General features: G+C 35.1%; 2 protein-coding genes across 2 annotated transcripts in view; both read left to right on the forward strand.

The window, feature by feature from the left end:
• The first annotated feature begins 5,330 nt into the window (after positions 1-5,330).
• Positions 5,331-25,256, forward strand: part of LOC136028398 (box C/D snoRNA protein 1-like) — a 36,993-nt gene continuing 17,067 nt past the window's right edge. The window contains exons 1-5 of the mRNA XM_065706218.1: positions 5,331-5,389; positions 7,354-7,450; positions 15,719-15,906; positions 21,236-21,330; positions 24,753-24,928. Coding sequence (XP_065562290.1) covers positions 5,368-5,389; positions 7,354-7,450; positions 15,719-15,906; positions 21,236-21,330; positions 24,753-24,928 — 578 coding nt within the window. The 5' untranslated portion in view covers positions 5,331-5,367. The remainder of the gene's footprint in view (positions 5,390-7,353; positions 7,451-15,718; positions 15,907-21,235; positions 21,331-24,752; positions 24,929-25,256) is intronic.
• The window catches only part of LOC136028381 (rab11 family-interacting protein 4B-like), a 109,355-nt gene continuing 92,904 nt past the window's right edge, over positions 8,806-25,256 (forward strand). Inside the window, exon 1 of the mRNA XM_065706208.1 lies at positions 8,806-8,829. The gene's annotated coding sequence lies outside the window, so the exon portion shown is untranslated. The remainder of the gene's footprint in view (positions 8,830-25,256) is intronic.

A 25,256-nucleotide genomic window follows, 5' to 3' on the forward strand; every position in this document is an offset into this window, starting at 1 on the left:
GAGAATTAAAACAAGTCAAAAAAAATAAAGGATACAGACATATACAGTTACAAAACATGCGACAACGAGGAGCAGAACGGATCGAAAATGAAAGGGGAGAAAATTGAAATATCCGGTTAAAAGATGTGCCACAGTGAGAACAAAAAATATATGAAAAGAAGATAATTGGCAGCGAAAATTAAAAGCAACAGCAAGATTCAGAACTTATCAAAAATATTATGGAAAATTGACATCTTGGAATTGTTTGACCCTCAAAAATCATCTACATATATCACGAGTTTTGGAAAACTTGTTTAGAACTTTAATTTTGAAATAACTTCGTATGAGTGACGTCATATTTATGAGCATACTTCAAGAGAATAAGTTACATCATTTTTCTCTCAGGATTAATTGTATTGTTTTTATATCTGTGACGCAGGCAACATTACAAAAGGAACATAGCTAAGTATAAAATATCAACTGTATGAGGCTATTTCTGAAAGGTGTTTTGAGCATTTCAGCATTGTCTAGAGGAAAAATGAACAACCTAGACCATCAAATATGACAAAACCAATTCGAGCAGCTAAGGTAAAGGGTATTGAAAAAATGTCAGAAGTAATGATAAACGAAAATGAAAAATAAAGAAATGTACAGTTAGAATACGTGTGTCAATGACAATTACAATGAGTCAAAAACAAAAATGAAGAACAAAGAAATAACCGATTAGAAAATAAGTGGCAAGAAGAACTAAAACGAGTCTAAAATAAAAGTGAAGAACAAAGAAATGTACGGTTACCAGACGTGTGGCAGATGAGAATCAATATATACAAGCCCGCCACTTTTGTCGTACCAGGACCCAGCCCATGAAAACAATAAAAGGCTGACCTTGTCTGCGGTTTGAAGACAAGCGACAATGAGAATCAATATATACAAGCTTGCTGCGTAGCCATGCCGGTGCCTGGCCTCAAAATCGACCATGTAGCTGTTGTACTTTTCTTAAAACTGGCACTTTGACGTTACTTGCGTCCAATTTGAAGTGTAAAAAAACAGCTTTTTAAATAGCCTAGGGCAAGGCCTATATTTTCTCATGCTAGGCTATGGACTGGGTTGCATAACAAATTTCAGTAATGATGGCATTCCAAAATTGTTGTAAATGAGAAATTCAATGGTAAATTCCGTTTTATTTTCTTTTGACTTCTCCTCTTACTTAGAAAAAAATTGACTATTCAGAACTACCGCTGCTAGAATCAACCTACCCTGTGCTAGTTTAGATGTTTAGCTGCTATGTTCAATGAAGGCCTTTTCGTGTAAAGCCCAGGCTATACAGCACAAAATAAAACAAATTGCTCTATATCTTTCAAATGAGGCATATCCATCTAAATTGGTCTACTAATCTTACCTTCAACACCAACTTCTTGTAAAACTTTAGCCCATGCTTCCACTAGAAGCAACTTACTTAAGTGGTTGTTATTACCTTTAAACTATAGTGTTCAATTGTTTCTAACTGACAAAATCAGTTTTTCAACATCCATTTTTATTTGTCCCAGCCTCTTGATTTGGAGCAATATATTGATCAAAATAATCGGAGAAGTTCAGATTCATGAAAATTGTACAATATTTTGGGAAATTGAAGTGTTCAATTGTTTCTAACTGACAAAATCAGTTTTTCACACAGTTGTGATATTCGCATATCTGGCTAAACAATCGTGTTTGCACTCGAATAAGCGTATATGTGGGAACCCAGGATAACTTGAAGGGATAATTTGGAATGCTAGAAGGCTTTCAGGCAGTGCAAGACTTGCATTCGAGCGTAATTCACGTTCGTGAATGCGACCTACATTTTATTGGAAGATGACACACAAACTGTTGTTTTTTTCGTGGAAGTTCAATCACTTATTGTTTATTTTTACATTTGTTTACTACAGAAGATACATTTTCGTGCACAGGTAGCTGACCTAAATGTTTTTATTTTATGTTAATGTAGTACCCAGTTTTCTCTAAGGGTCGATGACTTTTTGTATATTTAGATTCAGATGCTATTCAATGTGAAAATGCAACTCAGTTAGACCTGGCGATGTAACATAAGCTTAAGTTATGGATTTGCTTGAGTTGTATTTAGTCTAAATTAGATTCAGTTAGATTCTGATCATGAATTGGACTAGATTGAATTACGCTAGGTAAGGTTAAGATGAGGTATCGAACATTTGTATAGATTACAAGAATTGTTGAAAATTTATAATATGCATCTGACATTATGTTCTGGCAATAGCCGTACACCTGGAAATACGACATATATGGCATATGGCTTTCAAGACACACTTTCATGTTAAAGTCAAGGATAAAATGTATTTCAGAACTAAAATACATGTATTTGATTGAAAACCAAGGTATATTTTATGAAACGTATTGTTTTTGCTGTCTCTTAAGAAGTTATTTTCAATTCCCAACTTTTTTTTATTTTTAATTGTTTTATAAGAAATTGTATTTTAATATAAACCATTTTCTAATTGACTTTTTGACCAATAATTTCAAATATTAAAAAAATATATATAATATTAATTAAAAGAGTTATGAAAATTTTTAGTAAATATGCATCTGATAATCTGAAAAATAGCTTTCAAGAGCCACTTACATAAAACTAGCTGAAAGAAACATATTTGCGGATAAAATCTTATACTTATTTGACTGAAAGTCACTATGGGATTCAATGACTATTCTGTTCTAGTTAAAAATTAGAAAATTAATTTCTAATCACAAAGTCTTTTTTTGTAAAATACAATTTCAAGTTGCAAATTAAAACACCACCTTCTAATTTATAGAGCATTTTTCTATTTGTTTTGTATAACTTTAGCTTAAATGATAAAAGACTAAAATATCTAATATAAATTTCAAAATATTTAAAATTTGCCGTAAATATGTACACGACATTTTAAAACATAGCTTAAAGAAAAAAGTTCCGTTAAATATTGCGGAGGCGGTTATGTCTGTGAAAAAATGCATATTTCTGAAAACATTAAAAATCATAATTGTGCTTCTAAAAATCAAAAGGATAACGGTTTTTGCTAGGGTATTTTCAGATGGCTTTAACATTATATAATTTTGCTTCGAAAACCTTATAAGATTAAGGTTCTGTAAAAGTCTGGTGGCTAGTGAAGTATCTGCAAAAATGGGTAGTGCAAAAACCATCTCAACAAACTGAGCAAAGAATGCGTCTCGATGGTTCATTTTTATGTTGAACATTTTGCGTTTGCTTGAAGTTGAATTACAAGTTCCAATCAGAAATAGTTTTTTTTTTTTTTTTATTTACAAGTGTTCTAGGTATGAGATAAAAATTTACCCCACCCGACCACCTGTGTAAAAAAAAACAGACCAGTTAAAGGTAGGAGACTGTAAGTTCCCTGAATAGGGTTTTCGGCTTTGGAGATTTCTAGGATGCGCTTTTTGTTACTATCCAATGCCATTTTTTTAGGGGTTTCAGGCAGTTAATTTTTAAAATTTCGTTAAATTTCTTTTCAGAGTAACATTTTACTATTTAGACTAATTAGATAACAGTTGTCAGTCCTGAATCAGTGGGAAATGGCCACTTTTTCCCGCTTACCAATTCTTTAAACAGGTTTTTATTTTTATTACTATTGGCCGTGGTTCATCCTTTACTATGATACAAATACCGCTACAAACACATTACTTTTATTAATAGCCATTGCTTGACTTGAATTCACTCTACATTGCTTCATCCGTGTCTTTCGTTTTTTTTTTCATTTACATGGTGATGATACTCCTGCCTTTAAAACTATACCGTTCTTTGTCTCTGACCGTTCTACTACTACTTTTCTTATAAAAGGGTTTAATTAAATTTTTCGTAAAATCACTAGGTACTTCCCCTTTCTCAAATGTAATATTCATAACCTTCAGTACTGTGTGGGCTATCAATTGTATGGGCTATCTGTATGGACATGATCAATTGCAGTACCACCTTTATTGCAGTCAGGTTAAGAGGGTAATTTCCTTATTCTTTCTTTTAAATAAAATTCAAGAGGAAGTATAATAAACCAGAAGTAAAATTAAAACAATTATATGGATAATTCTTAAAGATGGGAGATGACTTCTGAGAGCAAACTTGTCACGTTTGGCAATGTGGTTAAAAAATGAAAAGACTCATTTTTCCAACAAAGTTTTTAAAATACGAGGTTTTATGGGAAATAATAGCAACACTTTTGTTTTGAAAGCTTATAAGTCAAAATAGAAATGCTCAGTAATATCGCTGTCGTTACAAATTGATACAGAAGGAGTTATTCCTAGATTCTGCGCATTTAACCTTGCTTCTTTTTGAAGAGAATGTGTTTTAATTTTGAATGATTTTCAGTTTATTAAATTCAACAAGGTTTTGCCTGTACTGGCACACTGGATTGACCTCTGCTTAGAGACACGGGTCTGGGGCATGATCTAAGCTGCCACAGGTTCAATACAAAGAAGTTTGCAGTCAAGAAGTGTTGTCAATTCATAAGCCGGACAATAGCTTTCCCATGACAATCTTCTTAAGTCTATTTTTGAATATCTATCAAATCATTTTCTTCTTCAGGTTGACGCATACTGTAAAAGTCGCAATCGTAAAACTTCTTACGATATTACTAATTTAACAGCTTATAAAAGATTACCTAAAACCATAGCAGCAATTTTTTTTTATTGTCCCAACGTGAGTGCTGCCGGATTCTCTCGCAACACTGTGGTTGTAGCTGCTCATAATATATACTTTTTTTGTACAGTGAATATAGTATATTAAATGTTTTCGTGATTGAATTTAAGAATGGAATATGGAAAGCTGAGAATTTACAATGCTTTTTCACTGTTTTAAGGGGTGTGCTACATACAGCGCAAGCCATCAAAACACAATAAAGAAGAGAGTATGCGCCCACTATTAGCCACGAGCTTATCATTAACAATTTGCTATGGTGTAGTGATAAAAATATTCATGATTTAACACCACCAGGGAGTTTGATTCCAATATAGACATGAAAATATTATGAATCAAATATAATTAAAGCTTTAAAATCTAATTGCACAAATAAAGAACTAAACAAGAATGAGCTTGTGAAAATAGGTGACAAGAAACTAATGCAAGCCTTGCGTTAGTGAAAGAAAATAATCAAAATCTACTTGACATATATTTTTCATTCCAGATTGATGGAAAAAAAAACTTTCTGTTTAATTTTCTCACTTATGGGAAGCTGTAGTATCGGCATGGCTAATACGAGTACGATCAGCCAAACTTTTTCTTTAAACTTTTTGTGGATCTATAATATGCAATTTTCAAATAAACTAATGATAGATGGTGTTTCTTAATTTTAAATTCAAACTGAGGACTCAAGGCCGTTTCCTGATGGGATAAAAATGAAAATCACTGAAACACAAGGTACACGTTTAAATACACTTCCCTTTTTGAGCAGTGAAGATTTTATCCTATAGTAAGGAACCCCAGTTGAATTTGCATTTTGTTTATCCTTCACTTTGTCTTTCTCCACCTTTGTTAACTTAGCTGTTAATGAGGTAGGGTTCCCAGATTAATCAAGGGCTTAAAGAGGCTTTCCCAAAAAAGATCTGGAAAATTTTGAGTCCCAAAATAATTACCAGGCCTGGTTTCACTGTTCCTTGTCAACTAATAATTTAAATGACTCAATACTGGTAGAAGAGACTGTAGGCCTATTCCAGTCTGAGAAGTTCCATAGACTCACCTCCTGGTTAGAGAAAAATTAATATGCAACCATGAATCAGAATGCGGTAAAATTCTAGTTAATTGACTTCTTGCTATCTCAGAAAGGGTTTAGGTTAGGAAAATGAAACTTTCAGGGATGGGTCTACAGGCTAAAGTATGGCCTAGGAAGGTATTTTAAAGTACCCACCTCCACTCCTTCTCCCTCTAGAGGGTCCTGAAATTTGCTGCATGACAGGTTGACCTATTGAAATTTTGACAAAACAACATTTTACATTAATTTTCAGTTATTAGTTGCTTTTCTCTGCCTTTAGTTCTGAAAATGCAATTCCTGTTATTTGAGTAGAATTTTGAGCCATATCAATGTTTTTTTTTCAAAATTTAGGAAATGTATTTGCATATCTTTAAAACCTTATAAAATAGAATTGAGCAAAGTTGTGAAGCTGAAAACAATTTTGTTGTACTTCAATTAAGCAGAAGATCTATATTGCAAGGTTTCACTTTTATAACACACATATTTTTAAAGGTCATCAAAGGTCAGGGCCATCCAGAGGGAGAAGGAGTAGAGGTAGTTACTTCAAAATACCTTCCCAGGACATACTTTAGTCTGTAGATTCATCCCTGAAAGTTTCATTTTCCTAACCTAAACCCTTTCCAAGATAGCAAGAAGTCAATTAACTAGAATTTTACCTCACAATGCTTCTTGAAAAGCTTTTGATCATATCCTCTTGTTCTGGAAGAGATATTTGGTTGAAAGATATTTGGGATAAGTTTTTTATGGTTGAATTCTAATGGTAAGCCAGTGCAGGTAAATTCAATTTTCCAAGACAAGAGGGTAACAAATGTCATAGAAACCTCTGATGCATTTATTTATATGCCTCTTGACTGATTCTACAGTTTTTAGTCTGATTTATTAATTGGTTTGGCAAAGCACATACCAAACTCTAGCTTAGGCAAAATTAAACCTTTAAGAGGCTTTGAAACAACTGAGGAGGAACAGCTACTGAAAGTTCTCTTGAATATACTAAGATTCTAATTTTTATCCACCAATTCTATTGTAATTGCTCTGGTGACTAGATTTCACCAGCTTATGAATACAATAAAGTTGTTTTCAAAGAAGACATTGCATATTATGAGATACAAATAACAAAGAAATACATTATTTAGAAATATAGCTTGGACAATTGGGGTGATATGCATTATCAGAAAAGAAATCATGATATTTCCCTCTATTACATGCCCACACCTCCAACTCATTATACTGAATGGAATTTACATTATCTGTTTGTGAGAAAATCTTCAAAAATGGTGCTGTGTATAGAAAATGTGGTAATGGTTTTCATTACATGCCCACAAAAACATGACATGTATCATTTTCATAGTAATACTACCTCCAGCCAACAGCTATCAGGGGGGGGGGGGTTAGGTTTCTCAAAAGGGTATATCAAACTAGAAGTCATGTAAATTTTTTATGTTAGCCTTTCTCTCTGTAGCATGCTTTGGCTAACAATTTTTGTTTATTTCTTTTTCTACTTTATAAAGTTTATTACAGATGTTGATTTAAACTTCAGCAATAGTACTCTCATGGTACTCTTATTATACTGCAAGATCTTCTTGTATGTGAGATAGCTCATAACAGTAGTTTTAATGTTTGAGTCTTTTTAAAGCTGAGGAAAGAGATCAAATAGAAGCTGATATGGAAGACCTGAGTAAAGAGGATATAACTGAAGAAGATGGCTCTTCAAGGATTAGTGAAATGATAAGGTAATAAGTACTCATATACAAAATGATTTTAAAATTCTTGTTTTTTGTTTTTTTTTTGTTTGGATGGTGCATACAGAAAGAATGGCTTGTCTTAATCTTAATTATTTTGATGATTAAATTAGTTTGTGTCCAGCTACAACTTATGCTGTACTGTATACTTACCATATTAGTTGATTACATGCATTCTTTGCTTAGACAAAAATGGGAAAACTGGTAATATTTTTTACCATTTGATGCATAATATATATGTACTTTTGAAGAGAAGTTCCTTTTATACAATGGTTCAATTTTATTGTTTTCTTTTTGTCATAAATAAACCAAATAACTTGTGACAAAACAATATTAGATCCTTGTTTTGTCATGGAGTTCAACTGGAAATATTTATTGAAATGAATATAACTAAGGCATTAAAAAAAAGTTAGTATTATGCTTTGGTTACATTGTTAAGACCAACTTTTTACTTAAAAAAAGGGATGCTGACTATTGTGTTTGAAGGTATGAGAGACATTTATAATAATTAAGTAAAATGCATGTAAAACAAAATGTTTTTTTGTTGTTTCTTCTCTTTTCCAGCTCACTTATATCTTGACTTTCTTACTGTGATTACTGAATTGAAAGTTAAATTGGTGATTTTAAATAGTTTTTAAACTGCACTGTCTTTTTCAAGACCAAATAGAAAAAAAGTCTTTTTTTAATTGAAAGCAAGGAGCAACATCAAAAAGAACAGAAATTATTCCATATATGAAAGGGGCCGCCCCCTTCTCAATGCCCCACTCTTTAGGCTAATGTTTTTTATTGTTTTAAAAAGTAGAGTTGTGAGAAAGAGTCAAATTTTAGCGTAAAGAGTGGGGTGTTGAGAAGGGGACAGCCCCTTTCATATATAGAATAATTTATGTTCGTTTTAAGTTTTAATGCCAGTTCTTACTTTCAGTTAAAAACTTGTTTTTATCTCATTTCTGATTATTTTGAATTAATGCAGGTTTTGATTTTGGCTCATTCTACATGAATAATTGAAACAAAATTTCCATGTTAATTTTACTTTTGTGGCTAAATGGCTTTCTCAAAGTTTTGATCAGATGATTCTACAAAAAAAGGGCTGGGAAGGGGGTCTAGTTGCCCTCCAATTTTTTGGTTACTTAAAAAGGCTACTAGAACTTTTAATTTTATTTACAAAAGTTTTTATTGGTAATAAATATAAAAAACTTGCAAATTTAACTTACATAACGAACTTCTATATTCGTATATTTTTATTATGTATATGAGGGGGTTTTCCCCCTCGTCAGTACCTCGCTCTTTGCACTAAAGTTCGAATTTTGTTCCAATTCATTAAGAATGACCCCTGAGTCCTGTGGTGGCGCAGTGGATTTGACCTTAGCTTGGTAATACAGGACCCAGAGATCGAATCACGCTGCAGGAATGCACTGCAGGGCCAACGCAGGGACCATAGTAGTCAAGAAGCGTCGTTAATTCTTAAATAATAATAATAGAATGACCCCTGAATCACAAAGGTTGTTTAATTAGAATAAATAGCTCTTTTGAAAGTACTAAAAATACTTTAGAGTTAAGAGCAAATTATTGAGGAGGACTGAACCCCCTCATATTCGTAATAATTTCTGTTCGTTTTAAGTTTTAATGTTGCTCCTTGCTTTCAGTAGAAAAAACTTGTTTTTTTTTAATTTAATATCAAAATGTTTTTGAATTAATGCAGGTTTTGATTTTGGCTTGCTGTACATGAATAATTAAAACAAAATTTGCATATTAATTTTATTTTTTTTTGACTGAATGGCCTTCTCAAAGTTTTGATCGGACGACTTTGAGAAAAAACGGGTAGGGCAGGGGGCCTAGTTGCCCTCCATTTTGTTTAGTTACTTAAAAGGGCCACTAGAACTTTTAATTTTGTTTACAAACATTTTTATTAGTAATAAATATACTATAATTAACTTACGTAAAGAACTTTTATATTTGTATATTTTTATTACGTATATGAGGGGGTTCGGCCCCTCGTCAATACCCCGCTCTTTACACTAAAATTCAAATTTTATTCCAGTATTTTAAGAATGACCCCTGAATCACAAAGGCTGTTTAATTAAAATAAATAGTTGTTTTAAATTACTAAAAATACTTTAGCGTAAAGAGCGAGGTATTGAGGAGGAGACCAACCACATTGTATATGTAATAATTTCTGTTTTTTTTTTAAGTTTTAGTGTTGTTCCTTACCTTCATTTGAAAAAAAAAACTTGTTTTTTTCTATTTAATTTCTCATTGTTTTTTTTTTAAATAATACTAGAAAATCCAGCGCCCCCTTAATAAAATTCTCTTCCCCATGGTAAATCCCTCCATGGAAAGATCCTCTCATGTAACCCCCTCTTCCCTCTATCTCCCTCCACCACCAGGAAAAATCCCCCTGAAAACGTCAGTATGCTTCCCAACAACTAATACTATATGCAAACAATGGGCAAAGTTCATAGCTTGAAACCCTTCCCGCGGGGACTATGGAAGATTAAGTCATCCTCATAGACATTGTTATTAGATTTTTTGACTATGCTGTACAAAATGGCTATCTCAAAATTTTGATCTGGCGATTTTGAGAAAAAATGAGCATGGGAGGGGGTCTAGTTGCCCTCCAATTTTTTGGTCACTTAAAAAGGGCTCTAAAGCTTTTAATTAACGCCAAAATAAGCCCTCTCGCGACATTCCAGGGCTACTGGGTGGATAAGATCACCCCTGGAAAAAACAACAACAAATAAACACGCATCCATGATCTTTCTTCTGGCCAAAATTACAAAATTCCACATTTTTGCAGATTGGAGCTTGAAACCTCTACAGAAGGGTTCTCTGATACGCTGAATCCGATGGTGTGATTTCCATTAACATTCTGTGACTTTTAGGGGTGTTTCCCTTTTTTCCAAAATAAGGTCTCCAATTTTTTGGTTGCTTAAAAAGGGCACTATAACTTTTATTTTCTATCATAGTATTTTGACTAGTACTATGATATATTACTATGACTTATATAGTACTATGACTTATCATAGTATTTTGATAGATAATAATCACCTGAAATATAAGCTAAATTAAACCAACAAAATAATGTATCTAAATCAACATTAGGCAAGTAGGTTTTACTCAAGAAAAACGTCCTCTTCACCAAAGTTATATCATAATTCCCAAGTAAAACACAAGGATGTATTTCCTCTAAACTTTTATTTAATTTTCTTTAGGTAGCAGCAACTGCAATAGATGCGCAGTCGCTGTAGGTTTGCAAGGATAATGTGCTTGCTGAAGCTGACATTGTTCGCAATGCCATTCACCTAAGACTTTTTCAGTGCTTTTGCAAACCTAAATCAAGCTACGAGCTCAACTTGAAAAGTTGAAGAATCTTTCTAGGTTGAAGTTTTCTCTAGGTTCAGGAAAAGTATAGTAAACTTTGAGACTACCTCTTACCATTGAAGTCAACGTAATAAGCATGACTCTAGATCTTTGTCTGTTTCTGAGTGGTGTCAGATAAAATCAGCTTCTGTATTGAATATTATCGTTCCAACAAATTGTGTTATATTTTCGATTAAACTGTTCATTTCCTCCTTGCTGATTCTTAAAAATAGCTTCGTAGTAACTTTAAGCTTCTCAACTAAGTCGATGATATATTTTCCTCTTTTTCAAGTTTTTCTATTTTAATCCTTACCTTGTACTTGCTATGTTTCGTTCTGCATTGACTTTCTTTATCTGCTTTGTTTAGTCAAGGAGTGAAACTATTTCTTTAAATGAAGTAGCTACTATTTTTATGGTTTCAGTCCTTGCTCAGCTGGGTCCTTCAAAAGTTTAGAAGATTGAGGCTGTTCTAAGATGTAGGGTTTTTTTCGGGGGGGGGGGGACAGAATGTTTTGTAGATGGTAAAAAAGATGCACACTTTTCATTATGGACATATCTCTGCATGACTGTTTTCAGAAGTTGGCATGGTAGGAATGTAATGCACACAGTAATTGAGATGTTTGGGTACTTAATGCTGGGTTAAATTCACTTGACTTTATACTTGCTTAGTCATACCTTGCCCAGCTTTGTCATTAGCCTTACTTTAATCTAATAGTCATAATAGTCTATAGTCGTCTCTTCTGACCTGATATTGTGGCTTAGGACTGCAATCTGATTGGAATGGGAAACATGGGTGGCGTATCCGCCGTCAGAGAATACAATTTTGAATCTAGTTAATAGTTGTGGAAAATTTTCTGTGAAAATACATCACTTGATATTTTGATAACTTGTATAGATTTGAAATTTACATCGTCTGTACCAAGGACTAGCAAATTAAGTAAAGCTGCTATTTTGCTCTAAAATTCTTTAAAGGTAATGCCCTGTCTTGTTAAGGTCCTTACAACTCGCAAAAGAATTGTCAAAATTTCCTGTCTATTCTTCTTTGCTTGCTGCAAGGGCATAGTATGGGTGTTTTTTCAAGTGGAAAATTGAACTGACTGTTGTTTTTTTTTTTTTTGCGAAATGGATACGACATAATTATAGGACAGTTACAAATAATGCATACGACACACTTTGTTGCAATCAGTTGGGCAAGGATTGTCAATCTCTATGACTGAATAGTTTCCAGTGCGATCCTTGAACGCACATCCCTTCCAGCCTTTAGATTCATGAGTATGTGTGAATATTTCGGGAATGGTTTTAAAAGATTTAATATCTAACTATGACCATTATTATATAAATGTAGTAAAAGTCAAGACTCGCTAATTAAATGTGCTACTGTTGTTGTTCAATTTCTATTGAATATTGTATGTAACGGTTTTGGAGATTGTTTATTATAAGTTCAGTCTAAAATCCCAATCGAAAATACCGTCATGAAAGGTATTAAGTACCTATTTAAAAACAGTCTTTGGTCCCCCAACTTCGCAAATGTAGACGTGTATTCTACCTTTTTTTAGTCATATTCCTTCCAGTGTTATTTAGGAAATGATCCTTAATAATTAAAAGTTAATAATTAAGATCTCAGTATGACTGTCCTAAATCTGTCCTAAATTTATTATGTTTTTTCAAACGTTTTGTTGGGCTTTTTATAACTGGACTTCGTTGAATTTTCAGAAGCGAGGACCCAAATGTTAGCCGAATCAGTAGTGTAAGGTCAGTAGTATCAGGATCCATTCTTATCATCTAATTTAATTTTTGATTAATATGGGTCACGATTCGTCCTGTGCTAGGTTGCAACCACTGCTGCAACCATGATTACTAGGACCTTCATATAAAATAAGTTACTAATCCCTTGTACTGAAACTCTAGAATATATTTCAAATAGAAAGAAAATCTGCTGGCTTTTCGAATCTCGATGAGTTTTTGCATGAAGAGAAGAATGAAGATAGGTGTTTCAGGAAAAGATCTATCTTCTAGTCCCAGAGTCTATTTATTTCATGTTTTCTAATCCGACTATCTTGTCAGTGGCATCTTTTCATGTACTTTTAAAAGTAATTTTATTTATTGATTCTTAAGCTGAATTTCTTTAGGGATTTTACTGGTCTTAGACCCATTCCTAAAACAGCAACTTTTCTCTTTTTTTTTCTTTTTTTTATTATTTTCTTTGCCAAGATGTAAATTATACTCAAATCTGTTTGTCTTCAGACTGGAACGTCATACAACTCATTACCTTGTGATGATTCTGGATGGTATTTTAAAATATTTGGAGCCCAGGGAATTGTTTGTAGCTATTTTTGCTGACATTTCAAATGTACTTAATAATCTGGACAATTCGGTCACTTTTAATGAAGCCAAAATACTTGGTGTTTCTAAGTTTATTATGATAATTCGTGGTGATTTTCTGTCTGATCATGGAACGTCATGTTCTTCTTCCTAATGGGGATAATTCTGAATCGCCGAGTATTTATTATAGGTCTTCTTTTTTAATTGACATCCCCGTGTTAACTTTAAGTTGTTTAAGACAATAAATTCATCCGATTCAATATAGAAATTATCACTGATGATTAACTAAAATCATGAAAAATGACGTAGTCGGGGACCTTGCCTGACCGTAGGGAGCAAGTGCCCATTTTCAAAGGTCGGATACTTGAGAAGAGTGAGAAAAGAGAGGTGATGAAGATGCTATGACTTGGGTCTTTTGCTAGATAAAAAAAAAACAAGTTTTTTTAAATCAAAGTAAGGAGCGACATTAAAACTTAAAACGAACAGAAATTACTCCGTATATGAAAGGGGCTTTTCCTTCTCAACCCCCCGCTCTTTACGCTAAAGTTTGACTCTTTCTCTTAACTCTACATTTTAAAACAGTAAAAAACTTTAGCGTAAAGAGCGGGGGGTTGAGAAGGAAAAGCCCCTTTCATATACGGAGTAATTTCTGTTCGTTTTAAGTTTTAATGTCGCTCCTTACTTTCATTTAAAAAAAAACTTCTTTTTTTTTATTTAATTTCTGAACGTTTTTGAATCAATGCATGTTTTGATTTTGGCTCTCCGCAGAGGAATAATTAAAACGAAATTTGTATATTTTTTTTTGGCTAAATGGCTTTCTCATAATTTTGATCGAATGATTTTGAGGAAAGAAGAGCGGGGGAGGAAGCCTAGTTGCCCTCCGATTTTCGGTTAATTAAAAAGGCAACTAGAATTTTCTATTTTTTACGAATCTTTTTATAAGTAAAAGATATACGTAACTTATAAATTAGCTTACGTAAAGAACTTTTGTATTCTCATGTTTTTATTACATATATGAGGGGGTTCGCCCCCTCGTCAGTACCTCGCTCTTTACACTAAAGCTTAAATTTTGTCCCAATTCATTAAGAATGACCCCTGAATCACAAAAGCCGCAGAATAAATAGTTGAAATTACTAAAAATACTTTAGCGCAAAGAGCGAGGTATTAGAAGGAGGTGAGCCCCTCATATGGGTAATAATTTCTGTTCGTTTTATGTTTTAATGCTGCTGCTTACTTGCAGCTGAAAAAAAAACTTTTCATATTTATTTTTTCATTGTTTTTTTTTTAAGTAATGCTAGTAAATCCTGCGCTCCCTTCATGGAGATTTTCTTCCCCCATGACAAATTCCTCGATGGAAAGTTCCCCCAGCATATCCCCCTCTTCTCAACCCCTGCCTCCAACCAAAAAATCCTCCTGAAAACGCCTGTACACTTCCCAATAACCATTACTATATGTAAGCACTGGTCAAAGTTTTGAACTTGTAACCCCTCCCACGGGGACTGTGGGGGAGTAAGTCGTCCCCAAAGACACAGTTATAAGGTTTTTCGACTATGCTGAATAAAATGGCTATCTCAGAATTTTGATCCGTTGACTGTGGGAAAATAATTAGCATGGGAGGGGGCCTAGGTGACCTCCAATTTTTTTGGTCACTTAAAAAGGGCACTAGAACTTTTCATTTCCATTAGAATGAGCCCTCTTGCAACATTCTAGGACAACTGGGTCGATACGGTCACCCCTGAAAAAAAAAAAAAAAAAAAAAAATAAACACGCATCCGTGATCTGCCTTCTGGCAAAAAATATAAAATTCAACATTTTTTTAGATAGGAGCTTGAAACTTCTACAGTAGGGTTCTCTGATACGCTGAATCTGATGGTGTGATTTTCGTTAAGATTCTATGACTTTTAGGGGGTGTTTCGCCCTATTTTCTAAAATAACGCAAATTTTCTCAGGCTCGTAACTTTTGATGAGTAAGACTAAACTTGATGAAACTTATATATTTAAAATCAGCATTAAAATGCGATTCTTTTGATGTAGCTATTGGTACCAAAATTCCATTTTTTAGAGTTTTGGTTACTATTGAGGCGGGTCGCTCCTTACTACAGTAAGTTACCACGAACTGTTTGACAAAGGGTCCGTTGCTAGCTTGTAATAAAGAAGTGTTGTATAACTACATAGTTATACAGACATGCTACATGATTATTCATAACAAAAATAATTAGTAATGAAATGCTGTTACAAACCGAAGGCAGGAATCGAAGGTAAAAAGGTAAAGGATACGGCATTAGACTTTACAGTCCCTACCGGCGGTGCTGATCTCCGTTTCTTGGCCCTTCAGCCAGGAAGTGCAATAGGGGGTTGGGGGCCAGCCATCCTGTGCTTTCGCACACCCTTCCTGTTTACCTTCCCCAAATTTCTCCAGGTACCCATTTAGAGCTGGGTCGACTCTGGCTAAGCTTACAGAGTCACGCCATTCGCGTGAAACTTAATTGTATATCTTAAATTAAACCCTGTGAAGCAACATTTTATAAACATGAAACTGAAGTAAAAGCAAATGTGTTTAATAATTTTATTTTATTTCAGGTCTCGACTAGGGATTTGTGAGGTTTGTTCTGGTGATGTAGCGAAATATACATGCCCAAGATGTAGTATCCACACTTGTTCTGTCAGGTGTTCAAAAATACACAAAGAAGAAATTGAATGTTCAGGACAAAGAAACAAAACAGCGTATAAACCTCTCAAAGATTTTAATGACTTGGATGTCTTAAGTGGTAAGCTTCTCCCCTTTACTTCATTACACAAGTTCTTGTTACATTTTTATTGGTAGAGCCTGCATGTACCAAAAATGGTACATTAAAAACCAACTGGCAAATTTTGTAAGCATATTGTCTGTCAATATGGGGCATATCATTCCCCAGCATTCACAATGGAGAGCTTGAAAGGGAGGGAAATACTTTATCTTCTTAAGGTTTTATTAAGAAAAGATTACCCTTACGATAAATTTTTATGCAAGGCCTTTTTTCAACTCTTACTTTAATGTTGCTCAAAGGGTTGAGTTGGTGTACATAAGGGATGCTATAGTAATAATTTCGGATTTGTTGGTACAGATAAGTGGCACCATCCTCAGTAGTGTCTATACAAGTGAAAGTTTCACTGGATATCCAAATTAAATTAATAAGAATCCTCCCAAATTCCTGCCACCGATAATATGATTGATAGGATAACCTAAAAGCACACTTGGGGGGGGGGGTGAACTAAAAGTAATATTAACTTAAAAAAGTGACATTTTCAGAGCCAATATGGAAAAAAAAGTCTCTTTCAATAAATATTTTCTACCTACATATTTTCTAGACCCTGGTTAATATGTGTTGTCCTACTCTTATAGGTGACACTTACTATCATAATGATCTTAATACTGGAGACGATATTCGAGTAATAAGACAAAAAACTTTCAGATCAAAATATTATCTTACCCATAACCAAAGGGTTCGTTCAACACTTTCTTAACACTTTCTGGAGTCTTCTTCTTGCTCTTTATCCACTGGGTGAATTTGCAAAGATTTTTTGTTATTTAGCTGCATAGTATAATTCTCTCTTATACTCTTCAACCAACAGACATATTGACTCCCACCTTACTAAACCCCCCTCCCCCCACACACAAGCTAAAACACACAAGGAATTTGGCCAGCACAGAAGTTAGACCTAGTGTGGTAAGACTCGTTGAAATCGGGAAGATTGCAGACTTTCCTTAAAGGGTTTCAAAATGTTATTTTCACTCTCTGATATTGTGAAAATGTGAAATAGGCTTCTTTTTGGCGATAGGTAACGAGGAAACAAAGAAGAAAAATTAATGGAACTGGAAATGCTGATAACATGTAAATTGATTTTTTTTATGGTAAAATGTTCATGTTTTTCACGTCACTCAATAAGAGGGATGCATGCATCCTCTTCACCTCCTCCTAAAATATTTAGATCAGATTTTCATTACTTTAAACTTTGACGGAACAAATTTAGGTTTAGCTCGTGTTATTAAGTTTTGGCTTTTTCCGCTTGTCTTTTTCCTTTGTCAATGCTAATTTACTTCAAAGTTTATGTTTTTGTAACTATAGAATGAGATTACAATTCATATCTTTTTGTACAGCAAAAATCTCGGACACTCAAAGCGTATAATATTTCACCTGGGATTACAGATTGAAATTTAGGACTTCTGAACAGCCCAGTGCCCCCGGAAGAAGTATGTGTACCCCCTAAATTAAATTAATCATATTATCTTTTAAGCTAATTTAGTCAAATGACATCAAAACTCGAAACTTTTCTTTTTCCATTTCCGAAAAAATTCTCTGATTATCTCAGAATCTTCTCATAAATTTCATGTTCTGATTTTAGTCAGTTGAATGAGTTTTGAACTTTAATTGATGGAATGAGTTTTAGAGCTTCATTGTCATGCCATTTTGTAGCTGTGTTTAAGGAGAGGATATAATTATGTTTCACTCGTTTTCTTCAAACTTACAGATTTCATTCTACTGAATTCTATTGTATGAAAAACTCTAAAAAATTGCACTTTTCTGTCGATTATAGCTTCTGGTGTTATATCGGAGTCAAAATAAAATACCTTACTTACATTGCTGTGCTTAGTGTAAAAGATGTATGTCAATATTTAATCTTTTTTGGATATTTGTATTTTCAGGCACGATTCGCTTAAAAGGCCGTTACACCGAAGAACTGGCTTTTTACACAGGCAAAAAACGACTTATGTGGGAATTAGTTTCTACAAACTGTTAATTTTGGTTAAAGCCCATTAACCCTAAGATTTTATATACGCGAAGGTTCTACCCGTCCTCCAGTCTGTTCTAAGTTGATACTAGTGGCCAGGTTTTAGTCTTTATTTCAAATTTGAAGCTTATCAGTAATTTAATTCCCAATCTTTAAAATCTCATTGTAACCGGGCCATTAGTCAAATGAATGTTTATCCTAAGGGTTAGCATCCCAATGGCGGTTTGTCCTTAGTCAAGTTGGCTTGTTTCTGAAAGAAAGTTTGGAGTGATGTTTCTTAATTTAAACTTTGCCATAAATAAGAGGGCGCAATTCGTAGGGAAAAAATCAATAAAAAAATAAAACTACTGAAAATGGAAGTGTTTGAATTCATCACTGTGCTCTTTGCAAAAACTTAGTTTTTATTGCCATATTTCTACTTTAACAAGGTAGTATAGATATTACCTTAGACCTTAGTTCCTCCAGAGCCATCGGTGGTGCATAGGCCGTCGACAAAGCCTCTCCATTCGTCTCGCATTGGTGCTGCAGCGATGACGTCTTCCCATTCAGGTATTAGTGAGGTGCCGGCCGTCCTCAGATCTCGGTCATGTGTTCGTCTCAATGTATTTTTGGGGCGGCCTCTCTTTCTTCTACCGTCTGGCTTCCATTCATAGGTTGTTCGAGGAAGGCGGCTCTCTTCCATACGAAGAACGTGTCCCAGGTATGCTCAGGTGTTTATTTGCCAACATTCACTTGCATAAAGGAGAATTGAGAGTACATTGCTGTTGAACAGTCGAAGCTTCAGTCGCATTGAATACTTATTACTTCTCCAAATAGGCTTCAATCTATTGAAGGCACCTGTAGCTTGTCCAATTCTACGTTTAATCTCGGTCGAGATCTCTCCATCACAATCAATCCAGCTACCCAGGTACTTGAACTCCTGGACTTGTTCTAGATCCTTGTTTCTGCAATGAAGAACAAGTGGCGAGGTTGTGATGGCCATGCTCTTCGATTTTTCAATGTTTATCTTTAGCCCGACATTCTCTGCATTCTCGGTAATAGTGTCAAGCAGCTGCTGCAACCGTTCTTTAGACTCTTCGAGAAGGACGACGTCGTCCGCGAAGTCCAGATCGAACAGTTGCTTGTTGCTTACTTTTACCCCGTAGCCCGCTGCGAATCTCAGGGCATAATCCATTATAATTATAAAGAGCATGGAGGAAAGTACACATCCTTGACGAACCTTGACTTTTCAAAGTCAATGAATAGGAGGTAGAGCTTCTTGTTCCATTCTTTTGATTCTTAGACAAGCATTCTCAGTACAAATATTAGATCAGAACAGGATCTCCCAGTTCTGAAACCATGCTGTCCGCAGACGCTGCAAAATGACGGAGGCTAATAGTTTGGATGAGACAGGGAGAAGATTGATGCCTCTCCAGTTATGGCAGTTCATCAAGTCTCCCTTTTTGAAGAGTTTGACTATAATGCCTCTGCTCCAATCTCTTGGGATCTTCCCTAAGGTCCATATTTTGGTGAAGAGAGAAAGCCAAAGGGATATGCAGGTACTAATTGAGTACTTCAGCATTTCTGCCGAAATGTCATCAATACCCGGGGCACGTCCATTTTTTAACTTCTTTGCTGCATGCATGATCTCCTCAGCACTCGGAGGATCTGTACTGATGTCTAAATACATAAAAGGAATATCAGGTACGTGAGCTTGGTCACAATTTCTCGGTCTGTTCAGAAGTTTTTCGAAATGGGAAGCCCATCTCTCGTCGATTTTTTCTGGATCAGATATAATTGATCCATTTTCGTCCTTGACAAGGGTGATTCGGCTGCTTTGTTTTCCCACCATCTCATTTGTCAATCGGTAGACAGTCTTGGAGTCATCCTTCCTAGCAGCTTCTTCAGCTAAAGCTGCTTTCTTTTCAAGGAACTGTCTCTTGTCCTTTCTTGCTCTCTTTTTTACCTCTTTATCTTTTTCTTTGTATAATTGTTTTGTTGCCAGCTTTGAACACCTTGTAGTATCTATGAGCATGGCTTGCTTGAGTGCCTTTCGTTCGTCAATCAGTTTCCATGTTATGTCAGAGATCCACCTTTCCTTTGGTTTCTTTCGGAAACCTAGCTTTTCTGCGGCAATCGTCGTGTATGCACTTTTTATTTTCTCCCATTTCTCTTCGACACTTTCTGAGTCATTTGCCTCAACAGCCAAGGCATCAAATTTGTTCCATAAAGAGATACAGAAATCTCTGCGGATTTTTTGATCCTGTAGCTTGTCCGTGTCGTACAGTTTCTTCAGATCTTGCTGTGTCTTCTTTTGGGCACGTAGTTTGATCTGTATGTGGGCGGTCATGAGCATGTGATCCGACTGGGCGTCTGCTCCTCTATACCCACGCACATCTAACAGGCTTGTACGCCACCTTCTGGTGATCAGGAAATGGTCAATCTGGTTTCGCGTTGAACTGTCTGGAGATGTCCATGTGTACTTGTGTACATTTTTATGCTCAAAGAGTGTCCCACCAACGACAAGGTCATTACTTAGCGCGAAGTCTACTAGTAATGCACCATTTTCGTTAATCTGGCCAAGTCCGTGTGGTCCTAGGACTTCCGGACAGTACTTGCGATCGGCTCCTACTTTGGCATTCAGATCACCAACAACACATAGAACATCATGTTTGGGGATGTCTTTGGTGACAGCTTGCAAGGTTTCATAGAAGCTATCTTTGACATCATCATCCGCCTCATTGGTAGGAGCGTAGCATACAATAACAGAAAGCTTATTGTGTGTTTTAGCAAATCGTGCAAACAGGATCCTGAGTCCATTTCAGCATTGTTCGGTATGCTGCAGGGGACATCATAAGTCCTACACCTGCCTGATGATGGTTGTCCTCTCTGCTATACAACAGTACATATCCATGATCTAGCGTTTCTTGGCCTACACCTTTCCAACGTATTTCGTTTAGGGCTAGTATGTCAATATTATATTGCTTCATCTCTCTGAGAACTTGCTCAGTTTTTGATAACTGACTCATAGTTCTCACGTTCCAGAAGCCAATTTTTGTTGGTTGTTTTGCAGTCAATAATCGTGTCCGGGGGCGTGCCGGGTTCGTTATCATGGGGGAAGATAATTCACCCGAGGCGTTTATCGACGTTTCTGTTGCTGGGCTTTTTTACAGGGGCAGGTAGCAAACCTGTCGCCCAACCCTCCTCCTTCATCCTGGCTTGGGACAGGCTGGCATTATCCATGACAATGACAGGCGGAGTTAAAGTATAAGTATAGATATTCGTCCTAAAAAAATGGCAAGTTTAGACAAATTTTCCATTGCTGATGAAATATCTCTTTATTCATAGACTATAGAATGCTGGAAGAAATTGGGAGATCAGTTGATACCTGTAAAAGAGATTCGACTAGAAAAGTAACAAGAATAGGACAAGAATTAACTGTTGTAAGTATAAACTTTCGGAATGTTTATTTTGACTTCTGTATTTTATTCAGAAACAATGATTATGAGATCCATCTATCCATATTCCCGAAACAGTGACGTGTTCAGACTAAAATAGTGATCCATGCACAGAATTTCGATCTGAACACGTGCATGTAATTTTTTTTAGTGTGGGGGTGGGTGTAAGGGATAAATATGAAAAAGCTGCAAAAATAAACTGGTAAGTCGTGTGAAGAATATGGAAATTTGTTCGAAAAGAATATAGTATACGCACGTAACTAAAGGCACAAAAAAAAATCGAAAGTCACGCGAATAGGGGATATAGAGGATTTTGATTGAAAATATATGTGCCACAATCTGATTAAGCAACGAGCTTTGTAAATTGCAGGTTTTTTAAAAAGTTTTAGTGAGGTACTATAATTAATCTATTGATACCGACCGCCAAGTGGTCTGTTTAAATAATCATCTGCTGTTTTGTTCCCTATTTTTTATTTTTGTCTGGTAGTAAGGTGGTGTGGTCTTTGCTGCTATTAGCTAAAGTTTTTTCACCTATCATAATCCAAAAACTAGTGTAACTTTAACATAGGAAAGAACAGTTATTTTTGGTTTACTGAATAGTCGCAAATAAATAAAAAAATCTATAAGAATTTATGCGTAGTCAGAGACAACACTCTAGCATTGCCTATAGTAAAGATTCATAAGGCTTGAATGTTTATTTTTATTTATTTCTTTTCCCCAGATCAATTTCATATGGAAAGGGTGATTGTATAGACTTCGGACGGGGCTCATTCGATTGGAAAATTGGAGTTCTAGTGTCATTTTTAAAAGCTTAAAGTAATCGGAGGGCAACTACCAAAGGGCATTAACTTGAAACTTGCAAGACCACTACTACTATTGTGGCTGCAACTACGACTACTTGCAACTGCGACTATGACTACTTGCGACTGCTACTGCAACGACATGCCTCTGTCACTATGACTACTTTCGACTGCAGCTACTTCTACTTGCGGCTACTTTCAGGAAATGTTGAAGGGGATGTTGAAAAAAGTCAATGTGGATGCTGGTTGTCGAAAGGGCACATGTGGGTTATCTATATTGATATCAGGAACCTCTATGGGTATTAAGTTAAAATTTTCATGAAGCGCTAAGGGATGAACTAAATCAACAGAGTATCATTGCCTCCTGTTTGTCAAAATGGCATATTGCGTCCAGGTTGTCGAAAGTACCTCACGAATTGCTAAGGTTTATTAACTTAAAAATTTTAGGGAATGTTGAATAAAATCAAAAGAGACAATATGCATCAGGGTTGTTAAAACGTCATACCTTCAGTATTCCAACAACATTTACGGAACTGTATCAAGTAGAAACTTCTTTAAACAAACAGTAACTACTACAAATAGGAGTTTGGCTGCTACCCCATCCCCTCTCCTAACCCCGAAAATTCTAAAGCCTATTGCGTCATTTCCGCTTACTGGAAACAAAATGTATCATAAACATTTTGTTTCATACTTATACATAAAAAAAGTTACAGTTAAGCAAAATCTTGAATTGCCGGGATTTTCAGAAATTAATATCATAATATATCAAATATTCTGTTTATTTTCATTAGTTTTCATTGTAGTGGTTTTCGTTCGTGTTAATTTTTACTTTAATATTCAGTTTAATTTTTACCCGTCTTAAGATTGAATCAATCATTCAAACCAATATCTGTTATCTTTATGCTTTATATGATCATTTATTTTGATTTCTGTTTGTTTTGGGTTTCAGTTTTTCTTTGATAGTATTTCCTGGTCGTTTTCAGTTTGAACATTATTACAGGACTTTATTTCTGCTAGTCTATAAGGCTCTGTACTTACATTAAAAAACATATTTTTAGGAAATCTTTTTTAAATTTAAATTTTAGAAAAGCGACAAAACCCGATAATCTGATCTAAGACTCAGTTACTTCTGTATTTTTTATTGTTTTTCGGGTGACATTATCTTAGTGCGCGCAAATTACAATATGCACATTTATAAACATTGTCAGAGTGTGCAATAAAAGTCAATTTTTCTTTTGTTAAATTTTTTTTGTTAAGTTAATTTTTTTTTTACAGTCGTCAACATTTAAATTTTGGCTTCGATGACGGTAATAATGATTATTTCAAATCTACAAAATTGAGTTTTTAAGGCAGAGTCACACAAATAATTCAAATATAATCAAAATAGTAGTAGTAGTAGTAGTAATTAAGTAGTAGTAACTAACTAAGACGGCACTAGACCCTTAAGGTCCAAATCGGCGGTGCTGATAATCCAAATAGTAAGGGATCGTGACTAAATATTTCATTCGCCAGGGCTTCTGGAGGTCGTATGACTGCTATCAGGATGGCCACCGTCAAAGCCCTTTAAATTGCCATATAAGTAAAGGCTGCTGAATAATAAATGGCTTGATAATACTATCTTAGAAAAAAAAGGCAGGCAAAAAATAACAACTGAATATCATGAATAAAAGATGTACTATCTGTTGGTAGGTACGAGGGCAAATCGATTCCGAGGCCGAATCATGAATATTGACAGGGGTTATAAGTAAACAGGGGTCCGAAATGTGAAAATACATCAAATTCGGCTTATTGCTTTAGGATGTAACAACTTTGTTTTGAGAACGTTTGGTATAATAATTACAATGGCGAAATGCATACAAAATGTTTCTAAAAATATTCGGCAGGGGTATGCAACACAGGAAGTCCAAGAACTAAGAACCTGTCCCCAAATATCAGAAAGAAGAATGAACTATGAAGCATAATATTCAATAACAGTTACGAGTTTACCGATGAAGTCAACAGAATTAAAATCAGTCATTAGCGAATGTGCTGTGCGGTAAATTTTTTACTATGGTTTGTCGTATCTCAAACAATTTCAATGAGAAGTAAGAGCTGATGTCCTATTCGTATCTTTTTTGGAGTCTAGGTCTGTGTCTGATCTTTGTTGGGAATAGAGGAAGATTGGTTCCCCTATTCTTTTCATTGGCACATGTACCACAAGGTGACATCGAATCCAAGTCAAACCTAATGGACAGTATGAGCAGTGTGATTCTCCTATTTTTTCCGGGAGTGGGGATAGCTATTTTCGATTGTCAACTATTTAATAATCCGAATATTTGTACCAAAGTAGTAAGCATACCTGTTCACAGGGAGGATAAGGAGATTCCCTAAGGACCCCTTCTCTCAAATTAATTATGAGAAAGTGTGAATATGCTTCAAAATTGGATCATCTGTGCCAAAAATTATTATTTATGACCAGCCAGCCTCCTCAACTTCACCCCCTCCTATAAAAGTGTCCTAATAAAATGCATGGATACTGGTTAGACTAGTGAAAAGTGTTTAAAAAATATGTGTTTTAGTCGCTGTTTGCTTTTGCTTTTGTGTGACCGAATGTTTCAATTTTTCTAGCACTTGCATAAACTAAGAGCAGCATGTTTCAAGCGAAACACCAGAATCCGTTTCATGCCCTCAGTTATGATCAAACACAAGGAGAACACTACAAGACTGGATTGGCGAACAAACGAGATATCATGGAGAGTTTCTTGGAGGGTTCCGCAACTTGGGGTGTCTTTTGTTGACGAAAAGTAAGGATACTTTGCTCAAATTGTCATTTTTACTATGAACATCATTGTTGCTTTCGTTTCGATCACAGTCACAATGACTAACTAAAGAGGTTTGTACTTCCAAAATAACATTTTTCTTTTCCTGGCTACGCGCCTTTTCTAAGGGTGAAAAAGAATTGAAGGATAGAGAGGCTTTTGCAAAGCCCCTTTGACATGTCCTTTTTTTCCTTGGGCACCAATGGTATCGTAACCCTTAAAATTTTGAGGGTTGCAATATACGTGCGTAGAGAACATGGCCCATGCAGCCCCAGGGGCAAACCCCCAATTTTTTTAAATTGCACGTTGCTCA

The sequence above is a fragment of the Artemia franciscana genome, chromosome 1, assembly GCF_032884065.1.
Source record: "Artemia franciscana chromosome 1, ASM3288406v1, whole genome shotgun sequence".
NCBI lineage: Eukaryota > Metazoa > Arthropoda > Branchiopoda > Anostraca > Artemiidae > Artemia > Artemia franciscana.